At 40.7% G+C, this 21,140-nt stretch overlaps 1 protein-coding gene across 2 annotated transcripts in view; it reads left to right on the top strand.

Annotated features, from left to right (window-relative positions):
* Positions 1 to 21,140, top strand: part of GNB1L (G protein subunit beta 1 like) — a 739,619-nt gene that overhangs the window by 411,488 nt on the left and 306,991 nt on the right. For both annotated transcript variants that reach the window (XM_044068696.1, XM_044068697.1), the window contains exon 4: positions 11,814 to 11,976. In XM_044068696.1, the coding sequence (XP_043924631.1) occupies positions 11,814 to 11,976 (163 nt within the window). The remainder of the gene's footprint in view (positions 1 to 11,813; positions 11,977 to 21,140) is intronic.

Below are 21,140 nucleotides of genomic sequence, written 5' to 3'. Positions count from 1 at the left end.
TTTAATCTCTGTCTCTTTGCCAAGTTTACAACCCACTTTATTCGCCTTCACTACCACTCGGGCTTACTCTGCTCCCCTACCCTACCCCCACTTCCCATTCACCTCATGTTATTCATAGGTAGATACTAGGCTATCTTCCCTAGGGCATTTATAAACCTAGCCAGAGTGTATTTGGCTTCCGCCTCCCTATTAGATTAGCCTACTGTACCTCTGTAAAGTAGGTCACAGAAGGTACCCTTTTAAGATTAGTTTACTGTGCCTCTGTCTAGCAGGGACACAGAAGAGATCCCAGGGGTGAATTTGTGATTTCCCATCCACGCGTCCAGATTTCGCTTGAAGAGGGTCAGCGAGGGGCTATGTCTAACATGAATTGGGATTCTATTCCAGAGTGAGGGGAGCCTCTGGGAAATGAATCTGTCCCTCCAGCATGTCCTATTTATTTTTGTGCTGAGGTTTAGGTCCCTGGAGTGTGTAGCTCTAAGGGACTTGGATTTTTTGAGGTGGAGCATGTCCATTAATTCTGGGTTTGACATGGCTTTGTACGTCAGGCATAGATTGCCTCTGAGTAGGTGGTAAGCAACTGAGTAGAGCTGGAGTTTCTTTAGTCGAGTTGCATAGGATATCTGTTTGTAGCCCATGATCCTCTTGGTGAGGTACTTTTGGGGTCTCTCCAGTTGCTGCAGGTGTCTGGTAAGGTACATCCCAAAAGGGGCATTGTATTCAATTATGGGCCTGATGAGTGACGAGTAGAGGGGCACAATGACCTCTCTTGATCTAGATGCAAACCCTTTCGTGATAAGGTGGGCTATGTAGAAGGTCTTTCTAACCACTTTGGCAACGTGATTATCAAAGGAGAGATTACTATCTACGTTGGTCCCCAAATCTCTAATTACTTCTTCCATACTTAATGGATTACCACCTATGTGGTAATTTGTGGGCACCTTGTTTTTCCCAAAGGGGATGACTATGCACTTTTTAGCATTTAGCTTGAGGCCGTGGCTCTGGCACCAAGCATCTGTCTCTGTGAGACCCTTTTGGAGGATGCTTGTGTCAGCTGGAGATTCGATTCCATAACACCACCTACATATTCCTCAAACCAATATCATCAGTTCCGTCCAAAAGAAAACAATCACTAGAATTGCTCCCAATAGTAACACCCACTCTTGTTTACCACCCAAGACTCTCTCTCTCAAACTGTCTTAATCCTTGCCCCCATAACTATTGAATTACATCTCTATAACCAACCCAGTACCTTCCTAACATTTTCTAATCATAATTTACAACAAAGGTAAGACTGAAGTTAAATAAGATGATCCTAACTCAGATTATTTTACTATTCCTCCTTACTTTACTAGCCTTCATCGCCAATTGTCAAATCTACCTCTTTGAAGTACTTAGGAGTTCAACTAATCCTCACAATGAACATCAAAATCTATCCAGCCTGCTTTTCTCCATAACACCCTATCTCTACAAACAAACCATATCTGATTTATTTATCTATAAGTATCTCAAAACTAAGTATCCAAATTTACGATCAAATACCAAACCAAGACCAAACTATAACTGGCCACACTCTTCCCTATGTAAATATCTTTTAAAAAAAAATAGCAGATATATTCACCTCAACCCAGGTCCCAATGTTCATAAAACCATCACTTACAACCACAAAATAAACTTGTCACCTAACACATCTCAGCAAAAAAAAAAAAATAAAATAAAAAAAAAAAAAAAAAACAGAACACAAGCTCACCTTACTAAATATGAACCTAAAAGTATGTGCAGCAAAATCCATGACATACATGCCTACCTTGCCACATACACTCCTGATGTAGTCATAGTTACTCAAACTTGGTTAATGAGATCACCCCCACCCGATACAATATACTCAAGGATGACAATAAAAAAAAGCATGCAAGTGGTGTAAGCAATCATCTGTTAAAATTCCCTAACCATCACCTTACTTCCAGAGCAAATACCCACATTTAACAGTGCTGAACTTCTAATAACACTCCTAAAAATCAACAACAGGAAAACTATATGTTTAACAGCAATTTGTATGTCATCAGGGAATAACATTGATACTGCTGAAAGCATCCTGCATTGGATATCCCAACAAATAAACCATGAAACTATAATACTTGGAGACTTAAATATAGACTGGTAACTCATACATTCCACTACCCCCACTGAATCCATAAACTTGTTCAACTTCAGACAATTAATAAACACACCTACTAGAATCAATCAAACTTTAGGGAGACACTCAACATTAGACTAGATTCTTACAAACAAACCAGACACGCTGACAAAAGTAGGCTGCCTTTCAGATAGCATAAGGGATCACACACCAACATATGCTATTAGAACTCACCATAACATCGATAAACATATTATCTATAATCAAATAAGAAATACAATGAATTTCAGCAAAGATATTTTCATTGAAACACTAAAACAATATTACTAGAATGTACTTAGTACAATGCCACTAGATACTGCTGTAGAACACTTTAATAACATATTCTTACAGAATCTAGCACTAGTATGCAATAAGAGTCGCCAACCCTACACCACAGCTGACAAAAGAAACAAAAAAAACACATGACAGAAAGGGATAAAGCCTGGAAAAATTGCTAGAAAATAGAACTTAAAATGTCTTCCAGCAATTTAGACATCTTAGAAACCTTACAAAACTCCATGCCAAACAGGAAAAGCAAAGATACTATAACAACCTAAAAGACAAACAAAAACAACCCAAAACTATTTTGGTCATCACTACTCCACCTTGGCAAGACCACCACTCCCTCTCCAAAAACAGACAATACAATAGACTCTATCCTCTTACAGTTGTTTAATTCCTACTTTATACAATCAATAGTATCTCTCTTAGACACTAATATTATTCCTGTCCAACCAAAACCACCCACAGCTCTTCAATTTTAGTCCAATACTTACCTTGCTACTAAGGAAATTGATCCTTAAACTGAAATCTACTTCAGCAACTGCAGACCAACTACCATCAGACCACCTAAAAATTGCTGCAGAAGTCATAGCCTTCCCTGTGACCATACTAATTAATAGGTCCATAGCAGAAAAATATGTCTCATCACTGTGGAGAAAATCCTACATCATACCACTGCACAAATGCAGCACATCTACAGAGTTTAATAACTACAGACCAGTAGCGATTCTCTCCCCCTCCCTAAAATATTAGAGAAATGAATCCATATGCAGCTGATGTAATACCTAACCTCAAATAACCTGCTGTCAGAAATACAACATGGATTTAGGCCCCAACACAGCACCACTACGGTCTACTACATTTTAACAAGATAATAAACCAACAAAGAAACAATGGTCTGCTTATGTTCACCATGTTCTTAGACTTGTCATTGGCATTTGATACTGTCTCGCAACAGCTCGTTCGACTCTCCACAGTAGGACTTTACTACTCCTTGTTGTGGTTTCTTAGTTACTTATCTGGAAGGCAACAAGCCATTTAATGGCAACAAACCTACTCAACCTTTCAACCAGTTACTACAGGTATCCCTCAGGGTTCTATCCTGGGTCCTCTGCTGTGTAATATATTTATTAATGGCCTCTATACCTCCACTCACCATGCTAGTTTATTTTAGTATGCAGATGACTCAATGTTAATATGTTTGGCCTCAACAGCAGATAAGCTCCAAGACATTACCCCAAAGTCCTTCTCCTCTGTAGAAACCTGGCTCAAAGCATCAAACCTCCTACTCAACCCCAAGAAAACTAAGTTAATGCTTTTTACCTCAAAAAGTTGCCAAAATCAAAAGCAATTTTTTTAACATAAATTCAGCAAATAATGCTATCATTGAAACTGTAACTCACAGTAAACTTCTAGGCGTTAGAATAGATGACAACCTCAAATGCGACCAGTATATTCTGCACACCATTAAATCTACACACCAGAAACTAGGTCCCTTTATAGAATCAATGGATTTCTTAAAGATACTGCAAGAAAAACTCTAGCCACCACCTTCTTATTGACAACTCTCTTATATGCCACTCCTATCCTAACAAACCTAAATGATACTCTAAGAAAGAAACTTGCCTCCTGCTACAATAAAATAGCTACATTTACCACCAATCTCTCTAGGACCCACCATTGTCGCAGCGTAAAGTAATTAAACTGGCTTGAGCTACACAAATACCTAACATATTCACAACTATGTACAGCACGCAAATTCATTCATCATCCAGAAAAATGCCTTGCACATAACTTATTACTAACTTACTGTTCAGCAATGGACCTCCTTTCTAGTAATAAATTCTTACAAATAAGTAAAATAATGTTGCAGGAGAGACACCGTACTTCCCAGTATATTGCTACACTCTGGAATAGTATCCCACACAAATAAAACTCTCGACAAACACAGTAGTTTTAAACTACTCAGCAAAAGAAGTGTGAACTCAGATGGATTCATAAGTTGAGAGCAGATAAAGGTTTTGGTCTAAATGGAAAGATATCTATCAAACCCATTTTGGATGCACGGGGAATACCCAGACCTTGAATATATATTTCAATATAGTGGGCATTTTTAAGATCAGTGGCATATGGGTGTCCCCCTTTATGTACACATATTCTATTGAATCTTAGTTATATAAAAAGATTAGATTCTACGAATTGTGTAGTTGAACATGCATACATTATGATGTACAACCCATATCATATCTCTGATTGCATTATTGTAAATATATAGGTAGTCACATTGGTATGGATTAATATTTATTGTATTTGGAGGATGCATATACATATTATAGCCGTGGTATTTGGATCTTTATATTAATTGAATGGTAAAAAGTCTGTGCATGTACTTTTGAATAAATGTTTAATATACATAGGCTTTCAGGTGTGCTGTATTAGTATAATTTTGTATACACACACACAATCATAGTGTGTGTGTGTTTTTGTTTTTATTGTATATGTCTCTATATAGCTTTAGAGTATTTAATATTAAGTAGCTTTTATTATAACGTGTGTGGTGAGTCTCTGCAGTTTTTATTTAGTGCAAATGTAGATTACTCCCGCTTGGTTTTAACGTTTTAGTATGGAGCGGATTAGTTGTCGTTTTTCAGTGTCCTATCTTATCTTATGATCTGATAAGCGATTTGCGTATCAGTGAGGCTTATCTACAGAATATTTGTTTGTGTGTCGGTATCATTCCTAAGCGACTTGTGATGTTCTTCATGTTTCACTGTTGCAGTCATTACATTTGGGTTATCTGCTTGCAGTAGCCCTCAAGTCGGCCTGATTAACAAAGTCTTGGGTCCTGCATCGGTTGCTGTCCCTTCTTCCATGACGCCAGGTCGTCAGGGGTATAAAAAATGCAGCCGAATCTTAAGAGATTCAAAAACAGGGGCTATGAGGCTGGTTATGTATATAGGGCGTCCCATTCGGTTGATGGCTTGGCCAGGGATGAACTTCTCCAATACAAAGACAAACATACTAATGATGGTTCTGCCATTCGTTTCATTACTACATATGGCAAAAATACTGATTCATTAATTCATAGTGTCAATCGCCACTAGAATATGTTGTTGGCTGACCAAACGCTTTCTGATATTTTACCAACCAGATGTTCTTTTACTTTCAGGAAAGGCAAAAATGTAGGCTCATTTTTTAATTACTATAAGCATTTTCTGCCCGATACGTCAATCTCACAAACAACTCTTTTAGGGGACAGATTAGTAGGCTGTTTCCCCTGCAGTCACTGTTCTTATTGTCCCAAGTTTGTTAAATCTAAATCATTCTCCAGTCAGAATATCAGTCAGGTTTTTGATTTATCATTTTATGCCATTTGCCAGTCTGATTGGGTTATATATTTGGCCACATGCCATTGTTTGTCATTTTATGTCCGACAAACCTCACGTCCTGTAAAATTTAGGGTGGGGGAACATCTTAGTGAAATCAGAAATGGCAAAATGACCAATGCACTGTATAAACATACTCTTTTACATCCAACTGCTTCTTTTAATTTTATCATTATTGATAAAATCAGAGCTCCTAGACCCAACAAATTGGGCTGGGATGACATCCTGAACAAAAAAGAGAAGAAATGGATTATTAAGCTTGGGGGATTATTCCCTCCTGGACTTAACAAGCATTTATAATTAATGTTCTTAATTGATTGAATTAACAATTTACTATATAAGGCCTGTACCAAATCTTATTATCTTTACACTCAGGAAGGCATTATTTTTTTGCCGAAACCGGTTTGTTGTTGTGTGTGCACTTACTTTCTCTGTTTGATATGTAGTTTTTACTACCAACAGATTAAATATTTAATATTACCCTGATGCTACAGCTGCTGGTCTTATCATTTTTTGCTTTGACATTCTAAGAATTAAGCCAACAGAGGAATGCAGAAAGGAGATTCTACCAATAAGGATGACTGCAGTCAGGGGTTACAGAGAATAGGCAAGAAGGGGCTGGAATTTACTAGAGAAAACTGGCAAAGGAACCAAGGTATTGGGAGCAAATTAGAGAGGAAAGGTAATAAAATTGGAAGAGGTCAAGAAGTCGTTTGGACTGCAGGCTAGAGATTGCCTTCCCTGTCAAGAATTGATGTCAGAGTATAGGCAAAGAAAAACAAATAGGCATTTCCTAAGTAAAAGACTAGCACTAGTAGAGTTATTAGTAGAATCTAGAACAGAAATTGCTGTAAAAAACGAATAATTAGTAGGGCATCTAAATATTGCATGATAAATATAGGAATCAATTAGAGGAGGTTAGAAAGGATTGGGAAGAGAGATTGGATAAGCAGTTCACAAATAAACAATGCGAGGATATATGCATGGCTCCCAAATAAACAACACAGCCTAGAAGATTTAGGATCCTTGCTTGGAAGTCTTTTTTTGGATATTTTTAAACATCAAGCAGACTCCAAAGAATTTTCCTCAGGTAGGTTGCAAATGCTGGAGGTGTGCTGGGGAAGAAAGAGGTAACTGGGAACATATTTTTGGAAATATGAGTTGGCAGACTTTAAAAAGTTCTCTGTAGACTACTGTGTCTGAAATACTGGTTGAGCAAATTGGTGTGATTAAGGAAATTATTTTTGAGCTGTGATACAGAATCGGAATTGCCTAGAAATAGTAACGCCATGCTGGGTTTAATTCTGTTGGCTGCCAAAAAAGAAATGGCTAGAAAATGTAAATCAAAGCCTAAACCAACCACACTAGAAGTAGTGAACATAGTAACAGAGATAAAAGAATTGGAAGTGAGATCTTTAGAAAAGGGTAGGATGAAATTACATAGAAAAATATTAAAACTATGGTAACAATGCATGCAGAATAATGTTTTTGAGGAAGAATAAGGTTTAAAAGAAGGCAGGAATTGAATGAGCTATGTAAAAGGAATTGAATGAGCTATGTAATGTTCAATTGCCAAATATAAAGAACATTATAACTGATGTATAACGTTTGCAACTGAAAATATATCAATATGGTTTGTTTTTGTTTATATAAATAAAGTTAGATAGCAAGTGGATAGGAGCGAAGCTAGACAACAAACAAATATGGTTCAAATCCAACACAAAGCCCTTCAGAGTTCCAAATATTCCAAGTAATCCAAATAGAACCACCAAGTCCTGTGGTATATATGTTCTTTATTCGACAGACAAGCGCTTTCGCTGAGTACAGCTTCTTCAGGTCAATTCAAAAAACAAAGTCAGGTCCCATAATATATAGGTAATCCAATTAAATTACAAAGTCAATTAAACATTTAAAAGGGAAATGTGATGTTAATAAAAACATTTAAAAGGGAAATGTAATGTTAATAAAAACATATAAAATAATGCTTCAAATTAAGACCTCTAAAACACTTATGATAAAAACATATATATGAGAACATGTAAGGGACAAATATGTATATAAGTGGAACTGTATATGTTTATTAAAATAATGTACTAATGTGTACAAGACTCACAGATATGAGAACTAGTCTATTATGTTATACGTAACTACTGTTATGTGATGCAGGGTGTCTATTTAATATGCCTACGTCTCCTAAGCCTGGGTTTGATGGATGCTCTCTCATTCAACCCTGATCCATGGTCAGCCCTCAATCTAACTATCCAATCACTCTCCCTGCTTTCAGTGTAATTCCTTAGGTCACCTCCTCTCTTATTCGGGGTGACAACCTCTAGGGCTCTAAACAGAAATGTGTGTGTGTGGTCATTGTTACTAACATGCTTTGCTAAGGCATTATGGGTCAATCCTTTCCTTATATGATATGCATGTTCTCTTATTCTGTCCCTAAATTTACGGTTCGTCTTTCCCACATAAAAACTGGTACATACCTGACATACTGCAAGATATATCACATTGCTGGTCATGCAATCAGCAGTGGCAGTGGTATCAAAAATCCTTCGTGTATCAGGATGTACAAATTCAGTGGAATTGTCAATATATGAGCAGAATTTACAATGTCCACAAGATACTGTATACTGTCTAGTAGTTGTAGCCTCCTTAACCTGTCTCGGATAACATAGTATCCTCTTAAGATTTTTTCTGTTCCTATATTGGAACTTTGGGGTATCACCAACAATGTCCCTAATGGCATTGTCAATCTTGAAAATTTCCCAAAATTCACCAATTATTTCTCTCATCTCAAAATGATCAGATGTAAAAGTAGTGGTGAATTTCACAACTGGTGTAGTGGTGGTAGTAGATATATTTCTACCAGGTGTGTCTATAGCCTCATTCGGTCCAAAATAGGGTGCTGCTACTGTATGTCTTAAATCATGTATATTATGTAGATTGTCATCAATCTCTGTGATGCCATACCCTCTATCTAACAGTCTCCCTTTTAAATTCACCAATTCCATGTCAAAGCCCTCTTCAGTCGGGTTTAGTCTAGAGGCTCTGATGGCTTGGCCCTTAATGATATTCTTAAAAACAAAAGAGGGATGCATGCTAGATCTCAATAATAAAGAATTGCTATAGCACGTCTTCCTAAAAACACCAGTATTGATCAAGCCATCCGATAATTTCTCTATAATACAGGTCCAAAAATTCAATCTTATCTGATGAAAAATTCATAGTAAATGTGAGGTAATTAGTTAAACCATTCACATCATTCAAGAATAGTGCCAATTGCTCCACAGTGCCATTCCATAGAACAAAGACATCATCCACAAAACGCCGGAACAATATAACATGTTGTTTGAAAGTTTCTAAATTGAATAGTACCTTCTCTTCCCAGCAGGCTAAAAACATATTGGCGTAGCTATTAGCGCAAGGTGTTCCCATAGCTACGCCATCAACCTGCCTATAAAGAGCATCATCAAACATGAAAATGTTATTCTCCAATATTAGTTCTAAGAAGTGAACTAATAAATCTGTTTTCACTTCACTATAGTCACTATGTATATGTAAATAGTCAGATATATAAGTAAGTCCAAGTTGATTGGGGATAACAGTGAAGAGAGACTGTATGTCAAATGTCACAAAAATATAATCACCCACTGACTCGTATGTCAAATGTCACAAAAATATAATCACCCACTGACTCATGACTCTTGAGGCATTCGTAAAGGTCCAATAAAAACTGTTTCGAATCTTTTAATACACATAATTATCTACATAATATACATGATTTAAGACATACAGTAGCAGCACCCTATTTTGGACCGAATGAGGCTATAGACACACTTGGTAGAAATATATCTACTACCACCACTACACCAGTTGTGAAATTCACCACTACTTTTACATCTGATCATTTTGAGATGAGAGAAATAATTGGTAAATTTTGGGAAATTTTCAAGATTGACAATGCCATTAGGGACATTGTTGGTGATGCCCCAAAGTTCCAATATAGGAACAGAAAAAATCTTAAGAGGATACTATGTTATCCGAGACAGGTTAAGGAGGCTACAACTACTAGACAGTATACAGTATCTTGTGGACATTGTAATTTCTGCTCATATATTGACAATTCCACTGAATTTGTACATCCTGATACGAAGGATTTTGATACCACTGCCACTGCTGATTGCATGACCAGCAATGTGATATATCTTGCAGTATGTCAGGTATGTACCAGTTTTTATGTGGGAAAGACGAACCGTAAATTTAGGGACAGAATAAGAGAACATGCATATCATATAAGGAAAGGATTGACCCATAATGCCTTAGCCAAGCATGTTAGTAACAATGACCACACACACACATTTCTGTTTAGAGCCCTAGAGGTTGTCACCCCGAATAAGAGAGGAGGTGACCTAAGGAATTACACTGAAAGCAGGGAGAGTGATTGGATAGTTAGATTGAGGGCTGACCATGGATCAGGGTTGAATGAGAGAGCATCCATCAAACCCAGGCTTAGGAGACGTAGGCATATTAAATAGACACCCTGCATCACATAACAGTAGTTACGTATAACATAATAGACTAGTTCTCATATCTGTGAGTCTTGTACACATTAGTACATTATTTTAATAAACATATACAGTTCCACTTATATACATATTTGTCCCTTACATGTTCTCATATATATGTTTTTATCATAAGTGTTTTAGAGGTCTTAATTTGAAGCATTATTTTATATGTTTTTGTTAACATTACATTTCCCTTTTAAATGTTTTTACTAACATCACATTTCCCTTTTAAATGTTTAATTGACTTTGCTGTAATTTAATTGGATTACCTATATATTATGGGACTTGACTTTGTTTTTTGAATTGACCTGAAGAAGCTGTACTCAGCGCTTGTCTGTCGAATAAAGAACATATATACCACAGGACTTGGTGGTTCTATTTGGATTACTTGGAATATTTGGAACTCTGAAGGGCTTTGTGTTGGATTTGAACCATATTTGTTTGTTGTCTAGCTTCGCTCCTATCCACTTGCTATCTAACTTTGTTTATTTTATTCCTGGATAAGGAGCGTTTATCTGCAAGTGTCTCTCTCTACGTATTGAATAATTTGTTTATATAAATGTATGATTGCCTTTGTCATAAGTGATAATTCAATAAAGATGTTTCTTGTTTAAAAATAAAAGATTTGTAAAATAATAAGGTAGATGAGACCATATGAAGGGAAAATACATTGTTTGATTTTTAGAAAGTGTGTTTTATTTTTCTGCTCAATTTTCCTCCCATTTGGTTGCAGCTTGTTTGATCACTGGGTGTTATTTTCCTGGTATTCCTCCAATAGTGACCATTTGCTCCTTGGGAGGGGGGGGCAGAGAGAAGTGTCATCGTCATGTTGCAGGCCTGGTGGGAGTAAATTATCCATTGTTAGACTTTCTTCCTAATCCTAATTGCAAGGGTATACAGAGCCATTGTTGCAGGAGATGCACTTATGATTTTGTGTGTGTGCTCTACCCTGCTGCAGACATCCTCTGCATTCTGCAAGTCAGATATACAAGCTGTTCTGCATTTGCCATGGTATCCAGCAGAAGAGCTGTCAGAGATAAGTCATCCTGAAGAGTAAAAATAGCTTCTGACCACAAGGTCCTGTCACTTTGTTCCTGACCTGCCATATGGGCCACTGCTTGAACTCGAGTCTCCAGTGTCTTAGACGGGATCCCTTTTCTTTTCCATTAGGCTGGCCTAGAAGCATTAATTGCTGTTTTTCTTAAGCTTGCCCATGTAAGCTGTACAGAGACTGAATTCTACAATTGGCAGCAGCCTTGGAGATAGGTGAGGGATGCAGTCCAGGGTAGAAACGTAGCTCATGTGCAGTCATCTTAAAATGCAAATAATATTCTTCTGTATTGTAAGCTTTGGAAGTGTTAGCTTTTGTTATAATTTTTTTTATCACTCTCATAAAAGCCAGGGTCGTGACCAACAAGTATGTCTGTGGAACATTGACGAGGGAAGAGAACAAGTTACTGACTCCATTTTCACTGAAAGTGTTGGATTCTGTCGTTGCTCCCTGCTTTCACTGGAACCAGGACAGTGGATGTTAGCAGTGCCAAGTGGAAACATGTCAGAGGTATGGAAGATTATGTGTGGCAACTGTATGTTAATGTCATTGTTCCTGTCTTCACAGTTTTGGGAAGTTTATGTAGTTCTCTGTGTGGACACTCTGGTTCCAGTCTTTTGTTCCCCTGAGTAGTGATGCAGTGTAGGCCAGGGTGTTGAGATTGGATGTTTGTAAAATGCTTATGTGTATAACAGTATTAGTGCTTTGAGTCAGAGGTTCTTCCACCTGCTCCTTGAAGAAACAAGACAGCTGTTCTGTGTGAATGTTTTAATGACTTTTATTTTCTGTGAAGTAATTTGGAATAAAAAAAGCATTTCCCTGAGTAGTAAAAGAACTTTTTTTTTATTTTATGTTTTTATAAACAATGGGCCGGATTCACGAAGGCTTGCACGGAGTGTAAGAGTAGTGTAAGATGGCAGACAGGCAATATGTCTGCCGAGGGATTCAGCAATAGCTGGCACGGGCGTGCATGAGAGCTTCTAAAGCTACTCTTGCACGGACAGTGTTATGGTATGCAAATTACTTCATTTGCTGCTGAAAGCTATGCAAATGAGGTAAATTTGCGATCCAGGAAACACTAACCTGTCCGTGTAAGATTAGTGTTATTTGCAGAAATGTACTCCGTTGGTAACGGAGTACCGTTCCGCAAACAGCTAAACGGAGCTGTGACAGCCCCTAATAAAGGATGCATCTAGTTGAGGAAGCATGCCAATGGCCAAATATAAGGCCATTGGCATTTGCAAATGTTGTAAATCCTTAAAATCCAATTTCCACCCGATCGTCGATGTTTAAGCGTAGCGCAGCGGCGTGCTAACGTGCTGCGCTTTAAATAAAATGAAAAAAGTGAAAAATAGCCACAAATGGGCAATTCCACTAAAAAGCTTGTTCTGCCATGGAGGTGAATGGCAGGCTGAAAACAACATGGCCACTGAGTAGTGGTTGCTAAGGGGGGGGGGGGGAGCTCAGTGTGAGAGATGTAACCAAGCATTAGTAGGCAATCCTATGCAAATGAGGATAAGGATAGTGAATCCCAATTTTCCCCGGTATGTGAGCCATGTTCCTAGAGTGTAAGTGTAGGAGTAGGGGAGTAGTAGAGTAGAAGATAGGTGACATCATGAGGGGGTATGTCTGAAAGACTGTAAGCTGATTGAAGCACAGTGACTTGTGTTTGCCCTGAGTTGCTCATGATTGCAAGAGGTGTGTCTACAGTTGTCCTAGCTGAAAATAAGAAACCAAAGGTGTACGCTGTGGATATATCTGAAATTTCTTGCAAACGTGCACACAACGTGTGCGCCCGTGTGCGGCGCTGCCCCTTGTGGAAACAGAAAGGGAAAAAGGAAGGAAAAGAAGTAGTAGAAAGTTAACCAAGGAGAACTAGCAGAGCTGCCAGGTAAAATATATCAGAATCAGCCAATTACACAGGCAGTAGACTAGCCCAGCCCAGCCCTTTAAACTCTGCAAACAGCATTCTACCCTGATTTTTCCCAAGAACTCTGCAACACTGCAGTATACAAAGAGTGAAAACTTAAAAAGCTTAAGTCAGACAAAATGTTAGGGGCTGCTATTGCTATCATAAACCAACATGTGCAAGGTGCTGAGGGTGGTAATGTTGTGAATGCTGCAGAGCAACCCACAGTGAGGAGATGGAGAAGAGTGTACAGACCCAGGGTAACCTACCAGGGGCTACATGAGCTGGAGATAGTGGAGCGCTATAGAGTGGGCAGAGACCTCCTGCAGCAAATTGTTGAGCTGTGCCAGCCACACCTCACACACAGAACCAACAGAGGGGAACCCATCCCAGTGGATACCAAGGTATGTGTTGGCCTACGAATACTAGCTACAGGTACCTTCCAGAGACCAACTGGTGATATAATGGGGGTTTCACAGGCATCAGCATCCAGGGTACTGCACTTGTTCCTGGATGCCATGTCAGCACGTCGGTGAGCACGTATATGTCCCCAATTCCAGTGAGGCATTGGCCAGCAATATGCGTCTATTCCACCAAATAGCAGAATACCCTGAAGTAGTGGGTGCAATAGAATGCACGCACATACACATCAAAGATCCACCCAGTGAGCGGGGGTAGGGTCTACATCAACCGCAAGGGCTTCCCCTCCATCAACTGCCGGGTCGTGTGCGATGCCCAGGGCATAATAATGAATGTGTGTGCTGGCTGCCCTGGAAGCTATCACGATTCCCACATCTGGCATCTGACACAGCTGTACCAGGGATTTGCCATTGGGGACATCCCTGACGGTCACCTAGTGGGGGATACTGGATATGCACTGGAGCCGTGGCTGATGACACCCATCAGAAATGCACACACACCTGAACAAGAACACCATAATGAGGCACACGCACAAACAAGAAACATTATTGAGCATGTGTTCGGGATGCTCAAGTCACGGTTCCGGTGCCTGGACACATCTGGTGGAGCCTTGCGGTACTCACCAACTACATGTACCCAAATTGTCATGGTATGTGCCATGCTACACAATATGATCCTGCGAAAACAGCTGCAGCGGGAACAGCATGGGGCAGGGCCAAACAGCCACCCACCATTGCCAAGGCCTGCACAGGCACAGTGTGACTCGGAGGAGGAACAACCTGAGCCTGCCCCAGTAGGCAGAAGGAGGCATGCCCAGTATGCCCTGGCCTTGGCAAAGAGGCAATGCATAGCACATACACTGAATCAGTAGGAACCCTGGAAATGACACCTCTCTCTGACTCGCACATACAATAAAAGGGATGCCTAACTTGACACTACCTGTTTTCAAACATGTATAGGGAGTGTACTATATGCATCCGACATAGGCAGCCCTGCAGCACCACCTGAGGCATGATTGCCCTATTTTAAGCAATATAAAGCAGTGCTAAGCACATTTTACCACTATTTAGCATATTTAAGCACAATTGCCTATGCAGACAGATAACAGCAGGCCAGGCAGTGTGATGTGGGTTGGGTAGGCTATGAAGTCACAAACTAATATACGTGAAATTGGAAGCTAAGATCTGTAGTACAGTAGTATGCCTCAAGCCAGTACGATAGGCAACAGTACAGACTGAAATGGCGTACCTGACATAACAGTGCAGGCCTAGCAAATGTGTATAAGTGTCAGGTGAACCCCTCATCCTATGTACACCCACAGTAACAATCAGGTGTGCCCCTCTGTTAGAAATGTACAAATAATAGCTGTCCCTCCTGTATGTAGAAATGTTGATAAGTCTATGCAAAGTGACTCATGGAAGCCCTGCAGGCACAGCGTGCTTCCTGTCGATGTACAACACAATGGTGAGCCCTGAAGTAGAAACCAACATGATTCTTCACACACATATAGTATATATGTCCATACTGGGCATGCTCACACACTTAAACAAATTTAGCAAATCTCAGTCAGCAACATACTGAAAGGTCATACTGGGCATGCTCACACACCTCAACAAATTTAGCAAATGTCAGTCAGCAGCATACTGAAAGGTCATACTGGGCATGCTCACACACTTAGGCCATGTCTGAGTACAGCAGTGGTCCACACATATCTGGCAGTTGCATATGTTATACCCCAGGAACCTGTCACTATTCACCAGTCCTTACTTGTGCACACAGTTATATGAAAACAGACGCATATAATATATTGGAACCCTGTCATAATCAAACTATGTACCACAAGTACTTAAGTTGTTCACAGAAGGTGAAAAAGCAAAGAAGATCGATAAACCTGCAATCAGTAGCATGAATAAACAATGTGCACTCCAAACATTATCCAGTCCATGTTCTGGAAAAATAATCTGTGAAGGAGTCCATAGAGAACCATGACGCTTCCTTCCGCTATGTCATAAATAGCAATGTACAGTCATATATGTCCTGAGTCAGTGCAAACTGTAAATGACTGACATTGCCAACATCCTGTCAGACAGGGTCATACATACATACCCCCCTCTCACTGACAAAAGGCCCTATCATACCTGGAGATTGTGAAAGCACAGATATCACATATAGAATGGGTAAACAGCTCCTTCCAAACCTGAAAACACGGCGTCTATGGGAATACATTGTTTCCCTAGCTGTGTCATAAGTGAACTCCAGAACAAACAGACCCTGCACCTGAACAGTCTGTTGAGCCTCACCCTCTGTACAGGTTATGAAACTGTTGAATGTGTTACACCAACATTTGGCACACTCCACAAGTGTTGGTGCACAACAGACCATGGGAACTATTGTCTTATAAGCCTATTAAGCCTGATCTGCAAAGCCATGGAGTCCAACATGATGGAACTCATAAACAGAGCTATTGGGAGCCTACAAATACCCAACCTTACCAATTTTGGTTTGGCCAGGGGCAGATCATGGTTTCCAAACCTGCTAGACTGTTTTCAAGGCAGTCACCCAGGACATACATCAATGAAATGAGCTACACACGTCCCACACAGACCTTGAAAAGCCCTTTTCCAACATCCCAGACACATGTCGTATCCACAAAATCAACAACCTGTGCATAAATATGTATGCCATCTGATGGATTGCCAACTGAGGCACAGATAGATCACACAAGGTAAGAATTGTGGTCACGTGTTCAAGCTGGTAACAACTGCTGTCCCCCATGGCTCAGTCCTGGGACCCCTCCTGTCTGGTGTATAGTTTCAGAAATACAGTCAAACACACGAGGGCTATGTTTAGCAAAGTTTGTGGATGACTGCAAAAAAGACATCATAATCGATGTTTGGGACAACAGAGACATCCCTGAAAAGGGACTCAGACAGATGTGGTATCAAAATTATGGCCTCGAGCTACAGTCATACAGATACCACATAGGTGCCAACACCCTAAATATGGAGGTGATAATAAGGGATCTATGGACACGTGGATAGTCATCTCTACTTCCAGAAACACATTCACAAAGTGGCCAGACAATCATGCCATGTGTTCCCACATACTGCCAAGGTCTTTGCATGTAGGTCAAAGGAGGTTCCCTCTACTCATCAGTCATCAGACCCATCAGAGAGTACCACAACACATATGCGATGAATCTTACTAGGCACCTGCAGCAGCTGGAAAGATAACAGAAGTACCTCAACAAGAGGACTACTGGCCTCAAACAGTTGCCCCATGCAACAAGACTGAATTTAACTCAATCTGTACTCTGTTGCGTACTGTCTACTCAGGAGATTTTTGCCCAACATAGAGGCCCATGTCATGGCAACACTCAGATCTGCTCTGAGTTACAGCTCAATGGCACTAAATATACAGACCCAACTGATATTGCCAACATCCTGACAGATAGGATCAGTGCTAACTTTACCCCCCTCTCACCCATGAAAGAGCACATCTGTGTAATGGAAGACTGCAAAGTTGCTGTCATCATGACTGCACAGGTAAAAAACACTCACCAAGGCCAGTATCACAGCATCAATGGGACCAGATAACTTCCCAGGCTGTGTTCTACACAAATTACAGAACGAACAGGCACCACACTGACGTACCATGTTCAGTCATAGCCTCACCTCAGGCTTTGTGCCTGCTGAATGGTGCACAGCGACGGTTATCCCATTACACAAGGGTGGAGACACCACGGACCCTAGGAACTAGTGCCCCATTAGCCTGATGAGCCTGCTCTACATGGCCATGGAATGTATCATCATACAACTTATAAAGAAAGACATTGGTAAACTCCAAACTCTGGACCACAACCATGTTGGGTTTGTAAAATGCAGATCATGTCTCCTAAACCTGATAGACGACATTGAAGCAGTCACCAGAACCGTAGACAAGGATAAGGTAGTTCGCACAGCCTATGTAGATCTTGCCACGGCTTTCAACACCATCTCCCACTCTGGAATTATAGATAAACCCACTAAACTAGGTATAAATTGCTATGTCACAAGATGGGTTGCCAACTGGCTCACTGACAGAACACACACTGTGAAAGTAGCAGACTCCAAGTATGACTTTGGACCAGTGACGAGTGCAGTACCACAGTGTTCAGTCCTGGGTCCTGTCCTGTTTTGTATCTACATCCCTGAAGTAAACTTTAACATGGAAGGTCTGTGGCTAATGAAGATTCCAGATGACTGCAAACTAGGATCCATAATTGTAAATACTAAAGATGTGGACATCCTACAAAAGGGCCTCACTGAGACAGATGCCTGGTGTCAAAGCCATGGCCTCAAGCTCAATACCAATAAGTGCATTGTCATCCCCTTTGGTAAAAACTCCGTAGCCATGAACTACAACATAGGCGGTAGTATACTTAACACTGAAAGTGTGAAAAGAGACCTTGGGTCACAGGTGGACAGTGGACACACCTGTGATAATCACATCCCCACAGTAGTCAGGAAATCCTTCTACGTGGCACACCTCATCACAAAAGGTGTCTCATGCAGAATAGAAGAGGACATTGTTCCCCTCTACTCATCACTCACTAGATCCATAATAGAGTACAATGCCCCTTTTGCTGTGTACCTCACAAGACATCTACAACAACTGGAAAGCCTGCAGAAATACCTCACAAAGAGCATTAGCGGCCTGAAATACATGCCATACACAGACCATCTCAAAATGCTCCAGCTGTACTCTCTCGCATATTGCCTACTCAGAGGTGATCTCTGCCTAACACACAAAGCTATGTCAAACACAGAGCTGTTGGACATGCTCCACATAAAACACTCACAATCCCTCTGATCTTCGGCCCCAAAACCCAGAGTGAAATACAAAAGGAAGGTGTGTCTCCATTTACCTTATGGATACCCACACTTAACATTGGGCAAAGCTGCTTATCAGATTGTAGCCTGCTACAGATCACCTGCCTTGTTTCAGGAACCTCACTCAGTATTCCTGAGAACAGTGGAAAATATAAAGGTTCTATCAAACACCATTATATGAGGAGATTACAACTACCCAAACATTGAGTGGGAGAATTACTCGTGTACAACGTCCTTTGCCCAATGTTTCCTAGAGTTTAAAAACTGAAACGCCCTGGAACAGCTGGTCACCACGCCCACTAGAGGTGACAACATACTGGACCTGATCATCACCAACATGGGGTACCAGTGTTCCACAACAGAGATAAACCCCTCGCTGGTAATATCAGATCATAAAGTGATCACACTGGACAACCACATCCCACCCCCCCCCCACCCCCCAGTCAAGGAAACCACTGTGAAGACATCTTCAAAAGCAAACTGCATACTTCCCAAGACCAAAGTGGAAAGTTCCAAAGCCCCCTTGCTATAGGATAATGCTATACAAACTGCCAAATTATTTACAAGTGCATTCTATGAGCATCTACAGGGATGCGTGGATCGAGACATCCCAAATAAAATGAAGATGCACTCCTCCAAAAATAGGAAACCAATTTGGTGGTCATCGCACATAAATAAGCTATACAACAGAATGAGGAAACAAACACATGATAGAGCAAACTTCACAAAAGGAAAGGCATCACTGATCATTATTAGAAAGAAACAATGATCGCTCATAAAATAATCCAAGGCCAGTTTCTAAAGACAAATTGCCAAGGAATGTAAGAATAACAACCACAAAGCCTTCGTTAGCTATACCAAACATTTAGGTGGCAACTCTCAAATATGCTGTCAGCTACTGCAAAATGGCAAAAAATACACTGAACCAACTTACATTGCCCACATCCTGGGGGACAAGTTCAGTGCAAACTCCCCCCCATCACCCCCAAAAGGGCCTGTGTCCATCCCAGAAGAATGCAGAGCACTAGACTTCATGGACATGCAGGTAAAAACAGCCCTCTCCAAAGCTAAGAACACAGCATCAATGGGACTGGATGGTGTCCCAGGCTGCGACTTACACCAGCCCCAAAAGGAACTACACCCTTACCTACATTCACTGTCCAGACTCAACCTTACCACAGGCTATGTACCCAAAGAATGGCATACAGCAACAGCCATCCAGCTCCACAAAGGGGGTGCCACAACAGAACCAGGAAACCATTGCCCTATAGGCCTAATCAGCCTGGTCTGCAAAGCTATGGAGCAAATTATCATGGAACCCATAAACAGAGACATTGGGGACCTCCAGACACTAGACTCTACCCAACTTGGCTTTGTTAAAGGTAGATCCTGCCTCCTAAACCTAGTTGACTTATTTTAAACAGTTACCAAGGACATAGATGGAGGTGAAAGTAGTCCACACAGCCCACCTGGACCTTACTAAGGCCTTTCGACACCATTCCCCACTCTGGCATCATGGACAAGCTTACCAGCTTGAACATTAACAGCTATGTCACAGGATGGGTGGCCAACTGGCTCACAGATCAAACACACATGTTCAGAGTTGCGGGTGCCATGTCCAACTCTAAACCAGTCACAAATGGCATCCCACAGGTATTGGTCCTGGGACCCCACCTGTTCAGTAGATACTGTTCAGAGGTACAGGCAAGCACGGGAGGAGTATGGCTGAACAAGTTTGCATATGACTGCTAACTGTGGTCCATAATCGACTCTACGGCTGACACAGACGTCCTCCAGAAGGGTCTTACAGAAACAGATAACTGGTGTCAAAACAATGCCCTCAAGCAGAATGCCAAAGAATGCATAGTCATCCCCTTTGGATAAAACAAAGTGCACACAAATTACCACATAGGTGGTAATCCAGTATGTACGGAGAATGTAATTATGGCCCTGGGGACCCAGGTAGATAGTAAACTCTCCTTTGATGATCACATTGCCAAAGTGTTTAGAAATTCCTTCTATGTAGCCCACCTAATGTAACCCACTTTGTCTAGTCTGATGATGTCACCATCCTACAAATATACCTGTGGAAAGGAGAACTCCCAGTAATGTGTATAGCGTGTCGTGTAAATGCGTACTGCTCTAGTATCATAAAGTAGTTAGGTAGGGGTTTGAATCCTGCACTTGACAACTGTGTGTGTGTGTGTGTGTGTGTGTGTGTGTGTGTGTGTGTGTGTGTGTGTGTGTGTGTGTGTGTATCTCCTTGTAGAGGAGCAACCTTTTTGGGGACAACTACAACACCTTAAAAGTGGTATACTTATCTTTGTCAAGTCTGATGATGTCACCATCCTACAAATATACCTGTGGAAAGGAGAACTCCCAGTAATGTGTATAGCACGTCGTGTAAATGCGTACTGCTCTAGTATCATAAAGTAGTTAGGTAGGGGTTTGAATCCTGCACTTGACAACTGTAT

The sequence above is a fragment of the Protopterus annectens genome, chromosome 4.part0, assembly GCF_019279795.1.
Source record: "Protopterus annectens isolate FY-2018-M chromosome 4.part0, PAN1.0, whole genome shotgun sequence".
Taxonomy (NCBI): domain Eukaryota; kingdom Metazoa; phylum Chordata; order Ceratodontiformes; family Protopteridae; genus Protopterus; species Protopterus annectens.
Note: the sequence above shows the minus strand (reverse complement) of the source record. Positions and strands in the feature narration are given on the sequence as shown.